This window comes from Lagenorhynchus albirostris, chromosome 8, assembly GCF_949774975.1.
Source record: "Lagenorhynchus albirostris chromosome 8, mLagAlb1.1, whole genome shotgun sequence".
NCBI classification, from domain to species: domain Eukaryota; kingdom Metazoa; phylum Chordata; class Mammalia; order Artiodactyla; family Delphinidae; genus Lagenorhynchus; species Lagenorhynchus albirostris.
In genome coordinates this window covers 88,117,979-88,140,514 of record NC_083102.1, presented here as the reverse complement: position 1 = coordinate 88,140,514, position 22,536 = coordinate 88,117,979, and the positions used below count along the sequence as shown (strand labels likewise).

The window sequence follows — 22,536 nt, the reverse complement described above, 5'->3', positions numbered from 1 at the left end:
TGGGGAGAGTAAACAGAAACTGCCAGTCAAAGCCCCTGGGACTCCAGTACCAGAGTTCTTTTCTTCTTTGCCACAACCATTGTAGACTTTAAAAGACCAGTAAGTCAAGATTAGTGTGTTAGGGACAGCATGGAGGCCAGCACTGCTGTAAATGAGACATGATGAAAAGTACGTCACTACTGTTGGCCAGAAGGAGACAAAAGGAAAAGTACCCTTTTTACTCTAAAACAATAATAACTGGGGCTTCCCTGGTGGCGCAGTGGTTAGGATTGCGCCTGCCAATGCAGGGGACACGGGTTCGAGCCTTGGTCCGGGAGGATCCCACATGCCACGGAGCGGCTAAGCCCGTGTGCCACGACTACTGAGCCTGAACTCTAGAGCCTGCGAGCCACAACTACTGAGCCCACGCGCCTAGAGCCTGTGCTGCGTGACGGTAGAGGCCACCACAACCAAGAGTAGCCCCACTCGCCACAATTGGAGAAGGCCTGCGCGCAGCAACGAGGACCCAGTGCAGCCAATAAATAAATAAGTAAATAAATTCATAAAAAACAACAACAACTGCAAAAGTACTCTACTTATACCTGGGGATACTATTTAAAAAAAATAATCTCTGACGAGGGACACCCTTCCTAAATAGACTTAAATCCCAGAGCTATTTGGAAAAAATTCAACTAACTAAAATGCAACTAACTAAATTTCAACTAACTGAAAATCAGCAGACTCACAGACTTAGAGAACGAACTTACGGTTACCAGGGTGGAGGGGAGGGGGGAGGGATAGTTAGGGAGTTTGGGATTGACATGTACACACTGCTGTATTAAAATGGATAACCAGGGCTTCCCCAGTGGCACAATGGTTAAGAATCCGCCTGCCAGTGCAGAGTACACGGGTTCAAGCCCTTGTCCGGGGAGATCCTATATGCTGCGGAGCAACTAAGGCCGGGCACCACTACTACTGAGCCTGTGCTCTAGAGCCTGCGAGCCACGACTCCTGAAGCCTGCATGCCTAGAGCCTGTGCTCTGCAAAGAGAAGCCACCACAGCGAGAAGCCTGCACACCGCAGCAAAGAGTAGTCCCCACTCTCTTCAATTAGAGAAAGCCCACACGCAACAATGAAGACCCAACACAGCCAAAAATAAATAAATAAAAAAAAATTTTTTTTAAATCAAAATAAAATTAAAAAGAAAAGATAACCAACTAGGACCTACTGTATAGCACAGAAAACTCTGCTCTATATTATCTAACAACCTAAATGGGAAAATGAAAAAAAAATTTTTTACTGTACAGTCCTATTTGTAGAAGAACGCCAGCTAATATAGGAGGAATGGTGGGTATAGAAAAACAGTCTTTTGCAGTCAACACAGTAATATTTGCCTCAGCCAACAATTACCCTTGGGGGACTTCCCTGCTGGTCCAGTGGTTAAGACTCTGTGCTTCCAATGCAGGCAGTGCGGGTTCCATCCCTGTTCTGGGAGCTGGGATCCCACATGCAGCACAGCGAAAAAAAAAATAATAATAAAAAATTATCCTCGGGTACCTAAACAGTTGGATGAAAGACTATGGGGGAAGAGGATAGTCACAGAATTTTTAAAATGTCACCCCACAGGTTACCAACTAAAAAAAGGGAAAGGAGAGAGAGGTACCGTTTCGCTGTGATACACTGAAAAAGCCACAGCATCACCTACGTGATATTCCCACCAAAATCTGGGCATCTTAATGTGAGGAAACAATGATTGTCCTGGTTCTTGATTAGATCCTGAATTTAAGGAGGTTTAAAAAAAAAAATCTAAGTGATGTTATTGGGGGAATTGGGTGAATTGGATGTGGACTGTTCAGCAGTGGCCTTGAATTCACATTGGCTTTGTGAGGGTGACTGGTGGGAGACCCTGCTGTTCTTAGGAGACACACTGCAGTCACTTTAGGGGTGAGGTGTCCCTAGTCTGCAGGTCACTCTCACATGGTTCAGAAAAATACATAGGTTTTACCTGCATGTGTGTATGTATGCGTATATGTGTAATGTGTGAGTGTTCATATATCTAGAAATATATGTAAAGTAAATCTGGGAAATGGTTAGCAATTGGTAAATCTACAGGTGAGGTATAAGACCTTTCGTTATAGTGTTGCCAATTTTCTCCAGTTTGATTTTTTTTAACATGAAGTTGGGAAATTTTCTAAAGTGTAAAATATTATGAATAAACTCACAAAATGGGAGATAATATTTGCAAGCTATGTGGTAAAGGGTAGATTTCCTTAATATATGAAAACAGAAGAATATTAACAATCCAATAAAAAAATAAGTAGTAGGACGAACAGGTACTTCACAGTCAAGATAATGAAGAAATGTTTAGTTTCTCTCATAGTAAGCATTCAGATAAAAATCAAAATAGCATTTTTTAAAAATAAATAAATTTATTTATTTTTGGCTGCGTTGGGTCTTCGTTGCTCTGTGGGCTTTCTCTGGTTGCGGTGAGCGGGGGGCTACTCTTCATCGTGGTGCGTGGGCTTTAGTAGTTGTGGCACGTGGGCTCAGTAGTTGTGGCTCTCGGGCTCTAGAGCGCAGGCTCAGTAATTGTGGCGCGTGGGCTTAGTTGCTCCGCGGCATGTGGGATCTTCCCAGACCAGGGCTCGAACCTGTGTCCCCTGCACTGACAGACGGATTCTTAACGACTGCACCACTAGGGAAGCCCCAAGGTAGCATTTTTAACTTATCAGCCTGACAGAGCTCAGAAAGGTTTATAACATCCTGTGTGAGGAGACACAGGCCTGAGGAAGTAGGCACTTACATATTAATGGTGTGAGTGTGAATTGGTGTAACTGTTTTGGAGGGCAATAGGCGTTAAAATTTAAGATCCCTGCCTTCTAATTCTAGGGGCTTGTCTGAATCATTCACTTATGTAGATGCACCAAGAAGTCTATACGAGGGTATGTGTTATAGAATGGATTGTAATAGCAAAAGATGGGTAGCAATTTAAATGCCCATCACAGGGGACTGGTCAGATAAAGGTCAGAGAAAGGATCCAGGCAGTGCAGCAGCCATTCTTCGAAGCTGTACACAGAGTGAGGCAGCTCTAGAAGGACTGTATGCATAAGCCAAGTCTGTAATATGCATTTTTTCAGTGAATATAAGCAAGATGCTGAACAATTTATAATGTAACAAAAATTGTTTTTTGAAAGGGAAGATCTGGATGCTAGTTACATGGTTGTGTTCACTTTGTGAAAATCCGTCAAGCAGAACACTTACGATCTGTGCACTTTTCTGTATATATAACATATGTATTAAAAGCTTACAAAGAAATTCCAAAAAAAGAGAAGACAATAGGTATACCTGTGTGTACAGAAAGTGTTACTAGAAGAATAGACAAGAAACTTTTAATGTTGGCTGCCAGTGGGGAGGGGTATTGAGGGATAGAGATAGAACAGAGGCCTTTCAGTACTGTATTTCTTTTTCTATGTGTATTACTATTAAAGAAGTTAAGAAGTTTTTCATGAAAATTTTATCATGCCATTTAAATGATAGCAGGAGGGTACAGATTATGGTAGGATTCTGACTACGTATATATAGTCAGATAAAGATAAATATTATATAAATATATTTGACATGAATTTAAGAAAGAAAGAATGGGAGGAAATTCAAAGTTAGATATTAACAGATTTTTTTTGCAGGTGATGAAACTGAATTTTTTTTTTTCTTCTGTACTTTTCTGTATTTTTCCAAGTTTTCTGTAGTGAGTTTACAATACTTTTCTGAGGGACAAAAATGAAAATATGACTTTTTTAATGCTTAATAACTATCTTTTTACCTGTAGGGATTGCTCTCTGCTCCCTTTCTCACCCCTCTTCCCTCACAAAAACTAGAAAATTTCACAGATGATACTATTCCATTATCAGTATGTAAGTAACATGAGGCTCTAAGAATATAAATATGGCCCAGGTTACATCATTCCAATAGGAACAGGTGTCCTCATGCTGGAGGAACATTGCAGAGGCAAATGAAAGGTAGGCTCACCCCACCAGCTGCGGTGCCTTTCTTTTCTATCGTCACAGTGTGTAGTCTCATTTCAAGCTGCTGTTTTCTGTAGTAAAGTGTCCTAGACCATTTTAGCCAAGCGATAGCTCATGACCCTCTTTCTGCTCCTTTTTTTATTTCGTATTTTTTAGAATAACTGCACAAAGACTTGCCCACTTGAATAAGTGCTTGATGAACTTTAAACTAGGGAATTTCAGCTATCAGAAAAACCCTCTGAAATTGGGAGAGCTTCAAGGGAATCACTTCACTGTTGTCCTCAGGTAAAGAGCTGTGGGTATGAATGCAGACCAGAGAGGGTCTTGCTGTGTCACCTTGAGTCTGTTCAGAACAGTTGTTAATCCCAGTGAGCTGGTGCAGATGCCCGTGGCAGCCGGGAAGGCGGGGTGGGGTCCAATGAGGCTGGGAGAGCAAACACAGCTGCAGTGTTTGTACCAACACGCCCACCCCTCTAAAAACTCAGCACCACCTTTGGAAAGAAGCTGTCTCCTTGAAATACAAAAGACAGCCTATGATTCCACTCATATTCAGTACCTAGAACAGGCAAATTCATAGACGTAGGATGTAGAATAAAAGTAACCTGGGGTATAAGGTGCGGGCGGGGAGATGGAGAGCTACTGTTTAAGAGGTGCGGAGTTTAGATTTGCGAAGATGAAGATAGTGGTAAAGGTTGCACAACGTTGTGAATGTACTTAATGCTACTGTATTGCATACTTAGAAATGGCTGAAAAGGTAAATTTAGTGTTGTGTATATGTCACAATTTTTTAAAAAGACAGTGTCCTCAGGAGGTAGAAAGCTGCAGGGGGCAAGGGAAAGGCACAGAAGCCAAGCCATGTCACTTGTGATATGCATCCCTGAATGTGTTGGCCTGTACATTTTTTTCTCTGGGTAATTTGGGCCCCTACAGAAATATTACTGGAACTGACGACCAAGTGGAACAAGCCATGAACTCTCTCAAGGAGATTGGATTTATTAACTACTATGGAATGCAAAGATTTGGAACCACAGCCGTCCCCACATATCAAGTTGGAAGGTTTGTATTTAATTTCTTAACTTTCGTCTAAAAGAGCTCTCTCCTTAAAAAAAAAGAAGCAGGATGTTTTTTGTTGGTGGTGTTTTAAATTATTTCTAGATTTCCTAGAAAAAATGGAAATCTGGGCCAAACGAAGCAGTGTGTCTCATCCTTTTGGATGACCAACTGATCCACAGCCTCCTTCTGTTTTATGATAATACATGCACAAGGTGAAAAAATAAATCAGAGTTCAAAAAGATATAACTTGAAAAGTAAAGTTTTTCTCTCTCCCCTGATAGCCCATCCAGAGATTCTATTTTATTTTCTTTTTTACAGGTAAATCTTGGCTCAGTAAGTGACCCAACAGTAGCAGTTGGGTAACTCAGACCCAAAGTAGCCTGAAGGAGATGGTGTAGTTTATGATCTCTGTTAACAAGTGCTTCCTAAACTTGTACCTGCCCTTCCCCCATCCTTTAAAGAAAGTGGTATAGGGTGCAATTAGCAAGTAAAATTTATTTTAAGAACTCTCTGATTAGCTTTGAGATAACAGGAAATCCCTGTACGGGGAGCTAGAGTGGGAATCCCATCAATAAATACTTGGGTTTATAAACTTACTTATGCTATCCTGCTGTCCAGCAGAGACTGTGTTACCTAAGTAATTATTCACCTGGCAGTTAGAACTGTGGAAGTCTGAGTTGGAAGTGATCTGAGAGGTTTAGTTCATGTTCTTCCTGGTGCTTCAAATCCTTTATTTTAGCAAAGATGAAATCTTGGCTTAGGGCGCCTGCCCAGGCTCACTAGTTGGTCAGGTGCAGCACTGAGAATAGAGGGGCTCTTCTTGAATCAGTCCATGGTTCAGCAGCTGACTCCATGAAGTTGCATTTGTTCATGCATCTTTAAGAGCACAAAATGAAAAATATCATGTAGTATTTCCTCTACCTCTTTGAGGCAGTGTTAGGGTTAAAAGCTCAGGCAGAAAGGGGATAATTCCCTGGCAGTCCAGTGGTTAGGACTGTGCGCTTTCGCTGCCTAGGGCCTGGGTTCAGTCCCTGGTGGGGGAACTAAGATCCCACAAGCCAAAAAAAAAAAAAAAAAAAAGGCAAAACAGAACAAAACCCCTCAGGCATTGAAGTCAGATTTCAGTTCTGAGCCTCACATTAGTCATCTGTGAAATGGAAAGGATAACACCAACCTCACAGGGGTGGTGAAAATGAAGTAAGATGAAGTCTATGCAATACCTGTTTCTATGCCTAGCAGATAGGAAGTGCTCAATAAATGGAAAGTAATATATTAAAATTAGAATATACTAACCAGAGGAAAAAATGTTGCCAGGAAGAACACTGTAATAAATAATAATCACTATTATTAGATAATAAAAGATAATATTTTCAATCTTGCTAATGTTCAGAGGACATTGATAATGAAGATGCTAATTGTACTGTGAGACAGAATATTTAAGAGAAGGCTGTATCACCTGTTGAATTTGTAGCTAATTCGGCAGAACAGCAGCCGTGGGACCCTGTAAATTTTGCACTCCAAAGAAAATGTAAAATAGCTAATGAAAATGACATCAGATTTATTCAGGACCAAAGTTGCATTAACATGCCCAAGTATAAAGTCAGTATATAATCCATTCAGAATTCCTAACCAACAATTTGTAAAACACAAGAATGTTTCCTAGTTTCAGAGTAGCCCACTGTTACCACCACAGGACCATCTAAAGAAAAAAACCCTCAGTTTATAGTTTAAAGGTGGAAGAATGACTTGAATCCAAAATATTTAAAGAACTGTTATGACTCAAAAACAAAAAGACAGATAACCTAAAAATGGTCAAAAAATCTGAGTAGACATTTCTCCATAGAACATAGACTAATGGCCAATAAGCACATAAAAAGATGCTTGACATCACTAAGGAATCACTAATCACTGGGAAAAAGCAGTTCAAAACCACAATGAGATACTATTTCACACCCAGTACAATGGCTAAAATCAGAAAGACAGACAATAAATAAGTATGGGTGGGGGACTTCCTTGGTGGTGTAGTGGTTAAGAATCCACCTGCCAGACTTCCTTGGTGGTGCAGTGGTTAGGAGTCCACCTGCCAATGAAGGGGACTCGGGTTCGAGCTCTGGTCTGGGAGGATCCCACATGCCACGGAGCAACTCAGCCCCTGCGCCACAACGGCTGAGCCTGCGTACTGCAACTGCTGAAGCCCTCATGCCTAGAACCTGTGCTCTGCAACATGAGAGGCCATTGCAATGAGAGGCCCGCACACCGCAGCGAGGAGCAACTAGAGCGAGCCCGCGCACAGCAACCAACACCCAACGTGGCCAAAAATAAAAATAATAAATAAATAAAAAAGAATCCACCTGCCAAAGCAGGGGACATGGGTTCAATCCCTGGTCCGGGAAGATCCCACATGCCGTGGAGCAACTCAGTACGTGTGCCACAACTACTGAGCCTGTGCTCTACAGCCCGTGAGCCACAACTACTGAAGCCCGTGCCCCCTAGAGCCCACATGCCTCGACTACTGAGCCCGTGCACTGCAACTACTGAAGCCTGCGCACCTAGAGCCCATGCTCTGCAACAAGAGAAGCCACTGCAACGACGAGTAGACCTGGCTCGCCGCAACTAGAGAAAGCCCACGTGTAGCAACAAAGACCCAATGCAGCCAAAAAAGAAAAAAAAAAGTATTGTTGAGGATGTGGAGAACTTGGACCTCTCATGACCTGCTGGTGGGAATCTAAAATGGTACAGCCGTTTTGGGAAATAGTCTGGGTTTTCCCTACATGGTTAAATAATAGGGTTACCATATGACCTAGCTATTGTGTTCCTAGGAATATACTCAAGAGAATCGAATACATATGTCCAACATGAAAATTTACACTGATATTTATAGCAGCCAGAATTATGGAAACAACCCAGATGTCTATCAGCTGATAGATGGATAAACAAAATGTGGCATATTAATACAATGGAACGTTATTCAGCAGTAAAAGGGAACGAAGGACTGATACATGCTATGACTTGAATGAACCTTTAAAACATGCTCAGTGAAAGAAGCTAGTCACAAACGGCAACATAGTGTATGATTCATTATGTATGAAATGTCCAGACTAGGCAAATCCATAGAATCAGAAAGTTGATGGGGCAGAGGTCACGGAGAATAAGTGGCTGCTGATGGGTTAGCGTTAGGATTTCTTTTCGGGGTGATGAAAATGTTCTAAAATTGATTGTGTAATGTTGCAAAATTCTGTAGTATACTAAAAGTCATTGAGTTGTGCACTTAAAGGATAAATTATGTGGTATGTGAGTTATACCTCAGTAAAACTGTTTAAAAAAAAAGTGGAACAAATCCTAATATATATGGTCAGATGATTTTTGACAAGGGTGACAAGATCATTCAATTGGTGAAAGGACAACTTTTCAACGAGTAAGTGTTGGGGATACTGGCTGTCCACCTGCAAGAAAAAGAAAATGAAGTTGGAACTTTACTTTTACACCATATTAAAAAACTTAGGGCTTCCCTGGTGGCGCAGTGGTTAAGAATCCTCCTGCCAATGCAGGGGACATGCGTTCGAGCCCTGGTCCGGGAAGATCCCACGCACTACGGAGCAACTAAGCCCGTGTGCCACAACTACTGAGTCTGCGCTCTAGAGCCCGCGTGCCACAACTACTGAAACCTGCCTGCCTAGAGCTCATGCTCCTCAGCAAGAGAGGCCACCGCAATGAGGAGCCGCCGCTCGCCGCAACTAGAGAAAACCCACATGTAGCGATGAAGACCCAATGTAGCCAAAAATAATAAAAAAATAAAATAAATTTATTTTTTAGAAAATTAAAAAAATAAAAAAAGAAGGTGGAAGAAGGAAAGATACTGTCAGAAAAATAGAAAACATTTTAATGTGTGGTGAGCCAGATAGGATGGCTTGTTATAAACCAAATATATCCATCTTTAATATGGCGATATATACTGAACCCTCACGTGTGTGGTAGTATCTTAAAAGTGTTAAAAAGTCCTGTAGTTGAGAAATTCTAATATATTACACCAGATATTGGCAGACTTTCTCTGTAAAGGTAAATATTTGTGGGCCATGGAGTGTGTGTAGTAGCTACTCAGCACTGCTGTGACAGTGTGAAAGTAGCCAGAAATAGTACATAAATTAAGGATCACGGATGTTTTCCAATAAAACTATTTACAAAGTCAAGTGGCCAGCCAGATAACAAAGGTTTTTGAGCACAGAAGTCTTCTTCCATGAAGTCTGGCACACTAGTTCCTAGTCTTGAGTTAATACTGTACTCTTTTTGGAAATGTCACTGAAGGCCTAAGCAGCTGAATAATGTGTCACTCAGGAGTATATTTAAAGACTGATAGAGCATGGCTTGTTCCAGGACTTCAAGGATGGCCAGCAGTAGGATATCTATTAATCTAATTCATTGCATTAGTAGGTTAAATATCCATATGATCTCATCAGTAGATAAAACATCATTTTATATAATTTAATACATAGAAATATATAGATTAACTTAAACGTGAAAAATAAAAACGCTAGTTAAGTAGAAAAACAGAAAAATTAATAGAAGGGATTTTTATTTTCTTATGGTAAGGAGGGCCTTTCTCAGTATGACTCCAAGAGCAGAAATCTTAACTATAAAAAATGTTCAGGTGTGATACATGAAATACAACCTCTGTGTGATAAAAGAGAGTATAATAAAAGTCAAAGAAAAAACTGCATACACTTAAAGATCAAGTAAGTCTTGAAAACTACTCTCTGAAGTGTTAACAGTGTTTATTTTTTAAAGGTTAGATATCAGGTAACCTTTCTTATGCACTGTTTAATTTTAAAGAAGCATGTATAACTTATAATCAGCAAATGTAAAGATACTTCCATTTTGGCAAGAATAATAGAGAAGGATAAATTGTATTTATTCTCTTTATCTAGGCAAGAAAGTATTTAACATGGGAGACTTTTTTTGAGAAGTTTCAAATAAGTTTTAGTATATAAAGACAACTTTGATTTATACAGATAATACCATGTATAACAGCTTAAAGCATGACTAGGTAGTATTTATACTATAACAGCTTTCTAAAACTGTGAAATGATATTAAATGTTATGAGTAAACATTATATTTTTAATTTTCTTCTCTTAAGTTCTTTTGACATTTACATTTGAAACCTATGTTATATTAGTTTTTCTGCTTATTTTAAGTTTAATAAAATATATAAAGTTAATATGGTTTGTTACTCCACAGGCTTGGGCAAATAAAATTCATCTTAATGCAAAATTAAGTAAAATAAATGCTGTTTAATTTTAGAGCTATACTACAAAATTCCTGGGCTGAAGTCATGGATTTAATACTGAAACCCCGTTCTGGAGGTGAGAATAAAAATAATCTTAAGAAAAAAAAAAGAATATATTACTAGGTATTCGTGGAATTGCTTTGAATTGAAGTATAGGTACAAATTGGGGTCATTATTTCAGAATTTTTAAAACTGTTTTTAAAGTAAAAAGTATAGTTTATGCCTTTTTTTACACAAGTTTTATGTATATATTTGAGATTTATAATTTATATCTTATTTTCAGGTCTTTAGCTCATCTAATTTATTAATTCATAAATGAATACATTTATTTCCTTTTCTCCATGCCGTATTAAATCTCTGAACATATAGGAATCCAAACAGATTTCACTGGTGGTTATTTTTTAAAGCAAAATGTAATACAATATAAAAACTTGGCAAAAACACACTGAGGATTTTTAAGTTTGGAGAGTTCATTAAAAACTAATGTCATACTGTATGGAAAAGGATTTAAGTACCACTTTACAAATCAGCAAAATAATTATGCCCACTTTGGATAATTATTCATTTGCAAGTTAAAAGAGATAAGGTTGTCTAATTTTATGGAAAGTAACCCATTAAATTTGACAATACAATAGAAAAAGAGAGGGAAGGAAGAAAGGACTACCAAGGTTTTGTCTGATGTTGAGTCAGCTTGATAATGAACAGTCATTGGCTTTAAGTCCTGGGGTGGTAGCATGTTGAAAGCCATCTAGTTCTGTAAACTTTCTGCCCTTCCCATCTTTTCACTTTGTGATGATTATTCTCAGGTGACCAAAAGCGCTTCAGAGTATCTCTCTTACAAATAGCACTTTCTAATTTTGTGTTCTCTGTGAAGTGTTTTAAGTTATAGAACTGTCTTTTGGATAAATTGTTTAATCACAGCTTTTTTTCCCCCCACCAGCTGAAAAGGGGTACTTGGTTAAATGCAGGGAGGAATGGGCGAAGACCAAAGACCCAGCCGCTGCCCTCCGAAAACTACCTGTCAAAAGGTGTGTGGAAGGGCAGCTTCTCCGAGGACTTTCAAAATACGGACTGAAGAATATAGTCTCTGCATTTGGCATAGTGAGTGCAATTTGTGAAGTCAGGCACTGACTCGAGGTGGCTCAATGCTTTGAACTTTTTATCTTTAAATATTTTACTAAATTTTGGAAGAACAGAAGGTAAATAAGGATCCTTTGGTGATCTCTGAGAGGGGTGTTGCCTGCGGGATCCTTGCTGAGACCCTGGGTGGTGATAGGGGAGGGTGGTGGGTGCAGGCATTGGGGCAGTGGTTGTTAACATGCAAGGCACGAGGAAAGCATCTGTGTGGAAAATACCTACAAGGAAGTTTAAAAAGTATCTTGGTATTTGAGAAATTCAGAACCCATCATAGAGTTCATTTCTTAGTCTCTGTAGCATCAGAGCTGTAACCTGCTTCAGTGAGAGGGTTGCACAGTAAGTGATCTAAATGACTACATTTTAGTGTGGTTTCTCTGTGGTGATTCAAGACTGGGTAGCATCATGGTAAGTGTAGCCTATACTGGTGTTTGTGTGCTATAGTACAGATAGACTAAAGTTTAACTCCTAGCTGTAAGTCTTGATTACTCTCCCCCAGATGTACAAAAAAATCAGAATTCCTGCTGCAGGAAATTAGTTGTCAGTTCAGTCATACAGGCTTTCTCCTTCCATAGAATTAGAAAGCACTGTTAGCTCTATGATTGAGGTGTAAATTCCTTGAGTTTGAAGTGTGTATCTTTGATTTAGGGTATAAATTCCAAAGCACTTGCTTTCTTCACATGAACGTCTGAACTGTGGGTGCAAAACGGGAGCCGCTGCAGCTGCTGCTGATCACGAACACCCCCTAGTCTGAGGGCTTCCGTCTCTAAAATTGGTGGCTGTGTGTCAGTTACTGTTTCTATAGGCTGTTAGAAAAATGGGAGATTGAAGTTACGAGTTTCTTGGACTAGGGGCACCACTAAACAAGTGGGATGTCTTGGAAAGTACAGTACTTTTAATATTTGGAATGTATATATTTTTTTCTCTTGCCTGTTTTTTATTTTTCTCCCGTCAGATACCAAGAAACAATCGCTTAATGTATATTCATAGCTATCAGAGCTATGTGTGGAACAACATGGTGAGCAAAAGGATTGAAGAGTACGGCCTGAACCCTGTCCCGGGGGACCTTGTTCTCAAAGGAGGTAAAAGGGCAGACACCATCCTTGCTCACCCAAACTTGGGTTCAGTTATTTGACACCAGTGCTTAACATCCGGCCTGGCTGCTGGTTAAGATAGCTGTCTGGTAAGCTTGAAAGGGAAAGACGTTGTAAGCTCAGACCGACTGGTATGGATCTGTCATATGTAATGAAAAATAGGCATCTGATTCGAAAATATGCACCTGACTCTCTCTGGGCTTCCATTTTCTCAACTAGGATAAGATTTGGACTAAGTGTTGCCTAAGATCCCTTTGCAAACCCTAATCTGGGTCTAGCTGATACTTCTCTACACTTCTGGGCGTACTTCAGCCTCCCTGCTGTCGTTGGCCAGTCTTAAACAGTTTCCTTAAGTCAACACAAGACTGGAGTGCACTTTACATGGGGCTGTGATATCGTAGACATTTAGTGCACACTCTGTGCCTGAAATGTTCATAAGACATGCAAACAGTCCCATCTGCTGTTGAGCCCTTACTGTGTGCTGGGCCTTCTGCTAAGTAAGCCCTTTACCTGCATCTTCTAGTTTAAAGCTCAGTATTACTGTGAAGCATTCTCTCTGTTCCTCACACGAGGTTCAGTCACTTACCCCAAGTTTCCACAGCTGGTTAAAAAAAAAAGAGAAGGCTAGGACTTCCCTGGCGGGCCAGTGGTTAAGACTCCGCGCTTCCACTGCTGGGGACGTGGATTCGATCCCTGGTCGGGGAACTAAGATTCCACATGCCACTCAGTGTGGCCAAAAATAAATAAATAAATAAACATTAATTTTTTAAAAAAATTAAAAAGAGAGAGAGAAGTCTGGGAATCAAATCAAGTCTGTTTCCAAAGTCCATTTCCTCCTGGCTACTTCCTGGAGACAGTCTGCTCATCTGCAGGTGTGCCCAGTAAATGCACTAAAGCTTTTCATTTGTATGGAAATTTTTTTTTTTTTTGTATGGAAATTTTAATTAATCTTTTCCTGATTTAATTTTTCCTCACTCAGTATTGATCACATCTGGTGTATTTTAATGTCCCCTGTGCCACCACATTTCATCCTCTAAATACAGATGGGTTTTTTTTCCCCCATTGTTTATGCTTTTAGCAAAATGCATTCATCTGTGATAACTTTCCAAATAGTATTTTGTAGTGTTGTCTGATGAGGAAAAAGAAGCTAAAAGCCAGGAGTCCTAAAACGTGAGGGTGCAGCTGAGAAATAGATTATTTTTAGTTTTCTACTTTTTCTGAATCCGCGATATTTATTTTTCGGGTAGAATAGAAAAGACAGAAAGGTATATATTCCAAATTAATTTCTCTAAGCTTCATGGGGCACTGAACCTGGGCACGCTTGCATTTCTGATTGCTTAGATGTGTAATTTTAGAAGGTTGGGCTTGTGGAAATACTGCCTGTTTTCTTAATTCTTCTTAATTTATCCATTGGTATATTTTCAGCTGCAGTTACCTGTATTGACGAAGACGATGTTAATAATTACTCCATCCATGATGTGGTAATGCCCTTGCCTGGTTTTGATGTTATCTACCCCCAGCATAAAAGTAAGTTCCCTCCGGGGAAGATAGTTAAAGTCGGACATAATTAAGCCACTGGCAGCCAAGAGTCGAGAGAGGGGGAAAAAAATCCGTATTTTAAATATGATTTTAGAACCTTAATTTCCATCCGACTTGAAAAAAAAAATGTTTAGATTTCAAACATACATAAGCCGTGTTTGCTTATAAAAGTCTCCCTGAAATAGATGCATTCAGATGGATGATTTAAATTAAGAAACCAGGTGGTGGAGGTGGTGGTGATGGTGATAGTGTTGGTATCCTTATTGTTGTGGCTGTTATTATTGGCACTGTTATTTAAAATTTCTGAAATTCACTAATTCTTACTAAGGATGGAAGGGTTTGGAAAGAGTCATTGAGAAAGAGAATGGATAATTATACTTTAACATTGCTTTTTTTTAACCTTTTTTTTTTTTTTAAACCGCGTTAAGTAATACCTGTTCATTGTGTTTCAAGAGTCAGTGGGCTCAGAAGTTTACAAACTGGAATCTTAGCATTCCCTACCCTTATTTCCCATTCCCCAGAGGCTGATAAGAATTACTTCTGTACCTTCATGGATGCCATTTTGACAGGGGAATTGGAACTTTTACTGTTGAAGGATTCAGAAATTGTAAAAAAGAAAGCAGCCCTGAGCATGGGACTACCCTGGTGGAACTGACCCTGGAAGTTTACTCCTCACCAGGGCTGGTCTGTCGGAGGTGTTTTCCTGTTAAAACATCTTTTCTCTCAAGAGCCCAGAATTAGGTTACTTATCAACGTTATATTCCTTGAAATTACAGAATGATTAGGATTAACACCCTTCTTTGATAAGGCAAATACTTATAAAAGAGTTGAGTGGTAGTCTGCCATTTACATGTTGACTGATCAGACTGCCGTGTGAGGTTGGCCTCGTGGAGGGAAAAGGATTAGACAAGAGGAGGGAGAATGAATAAGGGCGGTAGACAAGGGTGGGGTAGCCTGCCTGTGCTGCGTGGATGGCACAGGTGGTGCAGCGAGGAACCGGAGACCAGTACCAGGAGGTAGAGAAGGAAGGCACTGAGATGCTTGGAGCCACACTTGCCCTCTTTCCAGGAGAGAAAAAGAAAGCATTCTTTTCTTCTTTCTGGTACCTCTCAAGGTCAGAAACTTTGGGCTAGTTAGTATCAGTTAAAACATACATTCAGCTTAGCCTTTGACAGAGCCGATTGTGGAGACCTCGTGGCCAAGACAGGGGCTCACAGACTGGCTGGGTGGTGGTTCAGGCATGTGGATTCATGATGTAGGCACACTTGGTGTCAGCAGTGCTCAGTTAGGGATCCCTGCTGTCCTCACAAGTGGGTCGTGAGGGAGTCTTTCCTTGACCCTGGTCTAACCAACGTTTTTTACGAATGACGTGAGTAAAGAAATCTGCTTATCATATTTGCAAGTAGTATAACCCAAAATAGTTAATATTAATTATATGGAAAATAAGTATTTAAAAAGAACTGCAGAGGGCATTTAATAGGGTTAAATGTAAATTCTCATGTTTACGTTCAAAGATCAAGCGTACAGATGGAAAAGGCCAGTTTGGTGGTAGTCTACATGAAAAGTATCCGGTGTTACTATTAACGTAAGCCTGTTACCCAAGGCAGATGCGGGGTCGGTGGGGAGTACAGAAATATCAAAGGAGGGACAGTTGGAGGAACTTGTTGGTCTAGAGGAGATCATGGCTTAAAGGCCCAGTACTTACGAACACATGTGGAAGAAAGCAATTAATCTGTGTTCCAGAGCAGTTGACAGGAGTCACACGAAGACATATTTCAGCATGGCACAGAAAAAATTTTCCAATAATTGCGTGCCTCACAAAGTGGTAGCTCCCCGTAAATGGCAACGTGAAAGCAAAGGCTGGATGACTGTCTTCTCTCTGGTGTTGTAAAAAAGTTTCTACATCAGGTGCGAGGGTGAGCCAGATGGTGTTCCCAGGTCTCTTATTTTTATACATTTATTTATAACTACCTTCTTCTGGAAGGAGTTAGAGGCTCTGTATATGGTCTCTTCCAACTCTGAGTACATATACATTGTAGTTGAGTAACTTCTGATGAAATGGCCTTTTGTAGCCATCTTGGGACCCTTAACCCCAGATACTGTGCCTGGTTGCAAAAATAACCTACAAGTCGACCAAACCTAAACTGGAGACACCTAGTACTAGTTAGTAAGTCAGTACGTTTTAATTCCAGAGAACAGATTGGATTGTAAATTGAGATGATTAATTTTGTTAAGGTGACAGAATTTATGTTACTCTCTATAGTTCAAGGTAGCTTGCTGACATGCTGCATTCCAACTGATTTTGTTTTATATTAGTTAGTGAAGCCTACAGGGAAATGCTCACAGCGGACAATCTTGATATTGACAACATGAGACACAAAATTAGAGATTATTCCTTATCAGGGGCCTACCGAAAGATCATTATTCGTCCGCAGAATGTCAGCTGGTGAGTAATAGTCTGGAATGAAATAGAACTGAACTACTAGATTTTAACCTTTTTCATTATATAAATATTTTTCATTGCTTACAGCCTGGCATAAAAGTGTTATTGCTGTTATTGAATACTATTCTCATTACTGCTACTACCTGGTATTTTTCAAATTATCAGGAGATAAATGAATTCAAATATATAGTGAAAGTGGCTAAGTTTACATCTTACTGACATTGCTAAATTATTGAAGAGGTGTGCAGAGAATGAACTTTTTCCCTATTCCTAAAAAACTGAGATTTTCAAGTTACCTTACTCAGAATTAGCTGTGAGTTCCACACTGATATGGTTGTTTCATTATCATGTTTCTAGAGAGAAAAAGATACTTGTATTACCCATTTTAAAATACTTTAATACCTAGTATTATGTAAAGCTTTATTTGATAATTTAAACAATTAAACCCTGGACTAGTTGCCCACTGTCAGGAAGTTCTCTTCCTTCTCTCCATCTCTTCTCCCTTTTCCTTTTCCCTCCTCTTCTCTGGATTGTGGGAAGAGGCTGACAGAGTTGGCCTCCATCTTGCCAGAGAGCAGTTTCTCACAGCAACATGGTGGTGTTAGTGGTGATAACCGCCCTGGAGAAAGTACAGATGCTGTGATTAATTCAGTTGCATCTCTGCCAAGTGAAGTTTACTACTTACCAACTACATACAAAAGGAATTTCCATCCTAGGGAAACATTTTTTATTTTTACCATAGGCTGGCATCATCTGTCACCTTGCTATATAGTATTTCTATATAAAATATGGCCGTATTCTGTTATTGAATACTCCCACCTAGAATTATTTACACTAGGCCTGTGTGTTTTCCTTGCTAAACAAATGGTGATGAGTAACTTAGTGCCTGTTATGGAAATTCACATTCACACTTTTCTTTATATGTTTCAAAGGGAAGTCGTTGCATATGATGATCCTAAAATTCCACTCTTCAACACAGATGTGGACAACCTAGAAGGGAAACCACCACCAGTGTTTGCTTCTGGTAAGTTTACTCAGCCATCAGTTCTGTGTCAACTTTGAAATGTTTTCTCATACAAAAACATATTTTAAAAAAAAATCTTATAATCACCACCATCTCCCAACCCACTCTATGATTTCTATTTTGTGTTTGTCATCTTAGTTTTATGATTACAGTTGGAGGTCAGTGATTAAGAGTATTTCCCACTGAAAATGAATGAACATTATAGAAGGTTGTGATATTAGGTGATTGAATATCCTCCCCACTCCCATAGAGAGTTAACAAAGTTAAGTGAAAACCCAGCAAGAGAGTCTAAAATTGCCTTTTCATTGTCAAATTCTTGTTGCCATTCCTTTGTCTGTTTTCACCCTGTACTGTAAATTTTTTTTTTTTTCATTTTACGTGTGTTTCTCTCCTATGCGCTTCTGTCACCTACCCTTTCTATGAAGGTTCCAGGTAGAATTACTATAGGGATTCAGCTGGATCCTTCACTCACAGATCTCTTACTTCCATGCCTCATTTTCTGAGGCCCCATGGGAAGTAGGCTGAAGAAAGGAGCACAGTTCTTTTATCTGTATAGAGATTATGTGACTCGCCCCAGTCTGTCTGCAGCTGCCTTACTTTCTGACTGTTCTTTCTTGCCTGGCAGAAGGCAAATACAGAGCTCTGAAGATGGATTTTTCTCTCCCTCCTTCTACCTACGCGACCATGGCCATTCGCGAAGTGCTAAAAATGGATACCAGCATCAAGAACCAAACCCAGCTGAATACCACCTGGCTCCGCTGAGGCCTTTGTCTCCAGATTAGAAAATGCAGACACGTTTGCTGGCTTCCTGTTCATTTTCCTCTTAGTACAGACCCCTATGTGGATTTTGGATCTTTGTATTAAAAAAGCTGTTTGTATTTTTCCAAGTTTTTATTAGCTTAATTTGCAGTATTTGTACATACATACAAATTTTGAGGATCCTGATTCTAGCTCAGAGAATATCAGTTGGTTAGAATATATTTCAGGTGCTTAAATCATAGTAAAACGTCAGCTTTACTGGCTTTATAATCATTTAAAGGAATTTGGTTTAAAGCAGCAGTTTTTAGGTTTTGCTACATTCTTCGAAGGACAACAGTAATTTTTTTTTTTTTTGACAACAGTAATTTTTAACGCATCCATGAATGGAGTACATAGCAATGGATTTTAAGAGAAAGCAAAACAAATCTTGGCTATGGATAAATAATTAGAGTGAGCCTTCCCCCTAGAACCTGTGAATATAAATAACAGTACTCATGTTTGTTTAAATGGTGATAAAACATCCACAAGTTTAAAAACACCAAGTGATTGTCATTATCCAGCTCATGAACCAGGTTCAGGTAAGTGTTTATAGACTTCAGTTGCAATAGCTTTTGCATTTATTATTATCATTGGCTTGCAGGAGAGTTGCATCAATAGGGCTTTTTGTTTCTTGATGTAAACATGTGCACCTCTTTTTGTTAGTTAAGGTCTAATTTTTATTCTAGGTGCCTTTTATGTTCAGAACTCCTTCCACTGGACTGATTGATATCTGCCCAAAAATAAATGATAGAGAAGAAAGCTTTTGAAAACTTACAAGGGCTCCTCCTATCAACAGCATTATCCTTTGTTATTCGCGGCTTAGGTATTTCCAGTTCTGGCCATGCATAAAACTTTGCTCTGGTGTGAAAGCATAAATATGCCTTCCCAAAGGTGTGTGACGTAATTGTACCATCATTTCTAGAACGAAATATAATAAATATTTTAAAACACTCAGTTCTACTGGTTATGTTAATAAATGAAATAAATACTTAAACTGAATGCAAATGAGTATGTTGGCCCTGCTGAAGGTGAGAAACTAAGTGAATGAGAGATCCTCAGAAAAGGTGTGTCGTGACTGGGCGTGAGATAATATGATGGCGTGTCCAATTGTATGACTGATTGACCATGTTAGACTGGCATCAAGGTTATTCTTACAGTAGCACCACTCACTTGCCTTCCAGCGTGCTTTCTGGATGGAAAAGAAAAGGATAGAGAAAAGCCACCCTACTCCACCACGGGAATGTGGATGACATTCGTCCTGTATCTGGCAGTGGAAACAAGGTGGAAAATTGTATTTTAGCCCTGGTATTTTAATGATGTCTGTCACATTGCAGAGGTTAAAAAAAGATTAGAACCCTCCTGGTAAATTACCCTTTCAGCTGGCTAATTTCTAAAGAATCTTTTGCCCCACCGGGGCCAAATATATTAAATGTATGATTTGTCTATTTGTACTTTCCAGTGCTAGCAAGTTATTCTTCACCAGACTGATTAGTGAGAAAGTATTTATTGAGGGAACCTAACTCTTCATGTTGCAAGTGCATTCCGTACTTCTGCATTTATAAATTTATATTACAAAAAAACAAAAAGTGAGGCTAAACTTACGTTTTCTTCATTTTTGAAGTATTGTTACTTGTGGCTCTTTGTGACGAGTTAATTTTCCTAGCTGCATTAACTGACTACCAGTTTGTACATGTCTCCTCTTAAACAGCAGTGGAGGATAATGATTCAAGGCAGATTCTTAGAGCCATTTTGAGACTTGGGGACATATCTAATGCTAGGGACTTAGTCAACTGGGAATAAATCATTGCCGTAGCATCTTGCTGTTAACAAAGTGGAGGTGTGCGGGGGGGGGGGGGCAGGATTCCCGTGAGGCAAGTTTACGAAGCCTGACGGCAGCCGCATCCTCAACATAAAAGTATCTTTGAAAAAAGAAATCTTTGTTTCCTAAATTTTTGCCAGACAAATAATAAAGGATGAGTGTTTTTTATTATAATATAAAACCAGAGCTATCTACTGATGGAAAAGTAAGCTAAATAACCACCAGCTGACCATCAACTGTTTTTGTTCATGGTTTCATGCAGTAGATTATAACTAGACTGCCATTATACTAATTAAAAAGATACCTGGTTGATTCCCGAATCTTCATGATTACATGTTGTAGATAACAACTAGACTTCTATGATACTAATAAAAATTTTTTTTTTCCTGGTTGATTCCTGAATCAACCGAAAAATTGGTAGCAGCTGCAACAGCACATCAGTACTTAAAACTCCACCAGTTGTTCCAGGCTGTACAAATTAGCACAAACCGGTATGTATTTGCACTAAAGTGCATTTTGTGGCCAATTTTGCACTAAAAAATCAGGGTGTGGGTATGGGTGTATAATACAAAATAGAATATATATAAATGTTATACTACTTATCTGTGCTAATGCGTGTACATGTGGTATTTTGAAACATAAAAACAGTCTAGGAGAATGAACTGTGTGGGTAGCATGGGTGAAGAAGTGAGAACACAGCAGAAGAACCTCAAAGCTGTGGATGGCCAGGTTCTGCCCTTCATGAATTGAGGAGTGTGCCTGCATAACAAAGGGTAATTCAGAAGTTTTTCTTTGTTCAATGAAATCTGCTTTCCTACTTTATGGGGCTACATTTCTATAGGATAAAACTTCTGTTTTGGATCACAAACTCCTTGGAAAATCTAAGGAAAAAGTGTGGCCATTGTCTTCAGGGGAAGGAAAGGGGTAAAGCGTGTATATACACATACGTACACCTATACATACACATATGTGCTAACTTTTTATACAGTGTAGTATTCAGCTAAGACCCCGTACTCTGGGTCAGTGCTTTCCAGACGTTAATGTGCATAGGAATCACCTGGAGATGCTGTTACTGCAGGATGTATTTCAGGAAGTTCAGATGGAGTCAGAAATACCTTGTGTTTCTAACAAACTCCCAGAGGTACTTGTGCTGCTGGTCTGCACACCACACTTGGGGAAGCAAGGCTCTAGACCTTTGCCGGCCAGTACAGCAGCCCTAGCCACGCGTGTTAATTTAAATTTAAGTTAACTAAAATGAAGTTGAGCTTCCCAGTCACACTAGCCACAGTTCAGCAGCCCCATAGCCATCTGTGTGGTTAGTGGCTGCTGTATTGGAGAGCACTGCTCTGGATAACAAATCCGTCACCAGAAATATTCCAGTACACAGGAGGTGTGACATCCAGCGATGCTAATGATTAAAGTCAAATGCTCAGGTAACACGCATCCCACAGGTGCAGGTGGGGTTACGTTGCGATTAGATCCAGGGCTCACACTGATGGCTTAAGAGTTCCCACTTGAAGTAGATCACCCTAGGGGTCTTCCTTAAACTCAGTTCAATGCTTCTCATGTTCTGGTTTCCTCCTGGATCACCTGTGATCCTTTTTTCTGCCCTTGCTTTCATCTAGATACCTTGTCCAAAGGTTCAATGAAACCATACTTAAAGCTCTGAGGCCTTTTTGCTCCACAGGGGGAAATTATCCAGAACTGCTGGATAATTACAATTATCCTTAACTGTTGTCATTTAAAACTTTCCTTCTTGGCTGGCACATGCTGTAGCTTCTTATGAAAGCCACAGCTGCAGAAGGCAAGCATGGTTGGAGGGTCCGTATGATTGTGTTGTCTCGCAGGAGTACGGTGATGACTTTGTGTTACAGCTTTTCCACCCATACTAAAGACTCCTGCAAAGTGACCGGTATATAAAAGAGATGGCGACAGGGAACTATAATAGAAGTTATTCAGAGCCCTGTCTTCTGATGCATACTTACCTTCCCCTCAAAAGCTCTAAATGTTTTTCTAGAGCAACTCTTTCCAATAGAAATATCATGTGAGCTGCGTATGTAATTTGAAATGTTCTAGTCCTGGTGATTGAGTCTGTTTAAAAAGAGACAGGTGGGATTAATAGTATGTATTTTATTTAAACCAATATATCTAAAAGATCATTTCAACATGTAATATGCAAAGCTAAATATTTTTCAGTCTCCTTTTTGTAGTAAGTCTTTAAAATACAGTGTGTGTTTTACACTTACAACACATCTCAGTTTGGACTAGCCACATTTCCACTGTTCAGTAGCCACATGTGGCCAGTGGCTACTGTGTTGGACAGTAAGGTTTTGTTTTTTTTTTTTCCGG

The 22,536-nt window shown here is 39.6% G+C and overlaps 1 protein-coding gene across 2 annotated transcripts in view; it reads left to right on the top strand.

Annotated features, from left to right (window-relative positions):
* PUS7 (pseudouridine synthase 7) overlaps positions 1 to 19,322 on the top strand; it is a 57,389-nt gene extending 38,067 nt beyond the window's left edge. The window contains exons 8-17 of one of the 2 annotated variants that reach the window (XR_009542051.1): positions 4,158 to 4,286; positions 4,932 to 5,057; positions 10,351 to 10,412; positions 11,277 to 11,437; positions 12,426 to 12,552; positions 13,990 to 14,091; positions 16,420 to 16,549; positions 17,479 to 17,570; positions 18,196 to 18,907; positions 19,055 to 19,322. Coding sequence is in view for 1 of the 2 variants with exons in the window: in XM_060157260.1 (XP_060013243.1) it covers positions 4,158 to 4,286; positions 4,932 to 5,057; positions 10,351 to 10,412; positions 11,277 to 11,437; positions 12,426 to 12,552; positions 13,990 to 14,091; positions 16,420 to 16,549; positions 17,479 to 17,570; positions 18,196 to 18,332 (1,066 nt within the window). In the remaining variant the exon portion in view is untranslated. Of the gene's footprint in view, positions 1 to 4,157; positions 4,287 to 4,931; positions 5,058 to 10,350; positions 10,413 to 11,276; positions 11,438 to 12,425; positions 12,553 to 13,989; positions 14,092 to 16,419; positions 16,550 to 17,478; positions 17,571 to 18,195 lie in introns of both variants that reach the window. The other variant, XM_060157260.1, reaches the window with a different exon arrangement.
* The last annotated feature ends 3,214 nt before the right edge of the window (positions 19,323 to 22,536 follow it).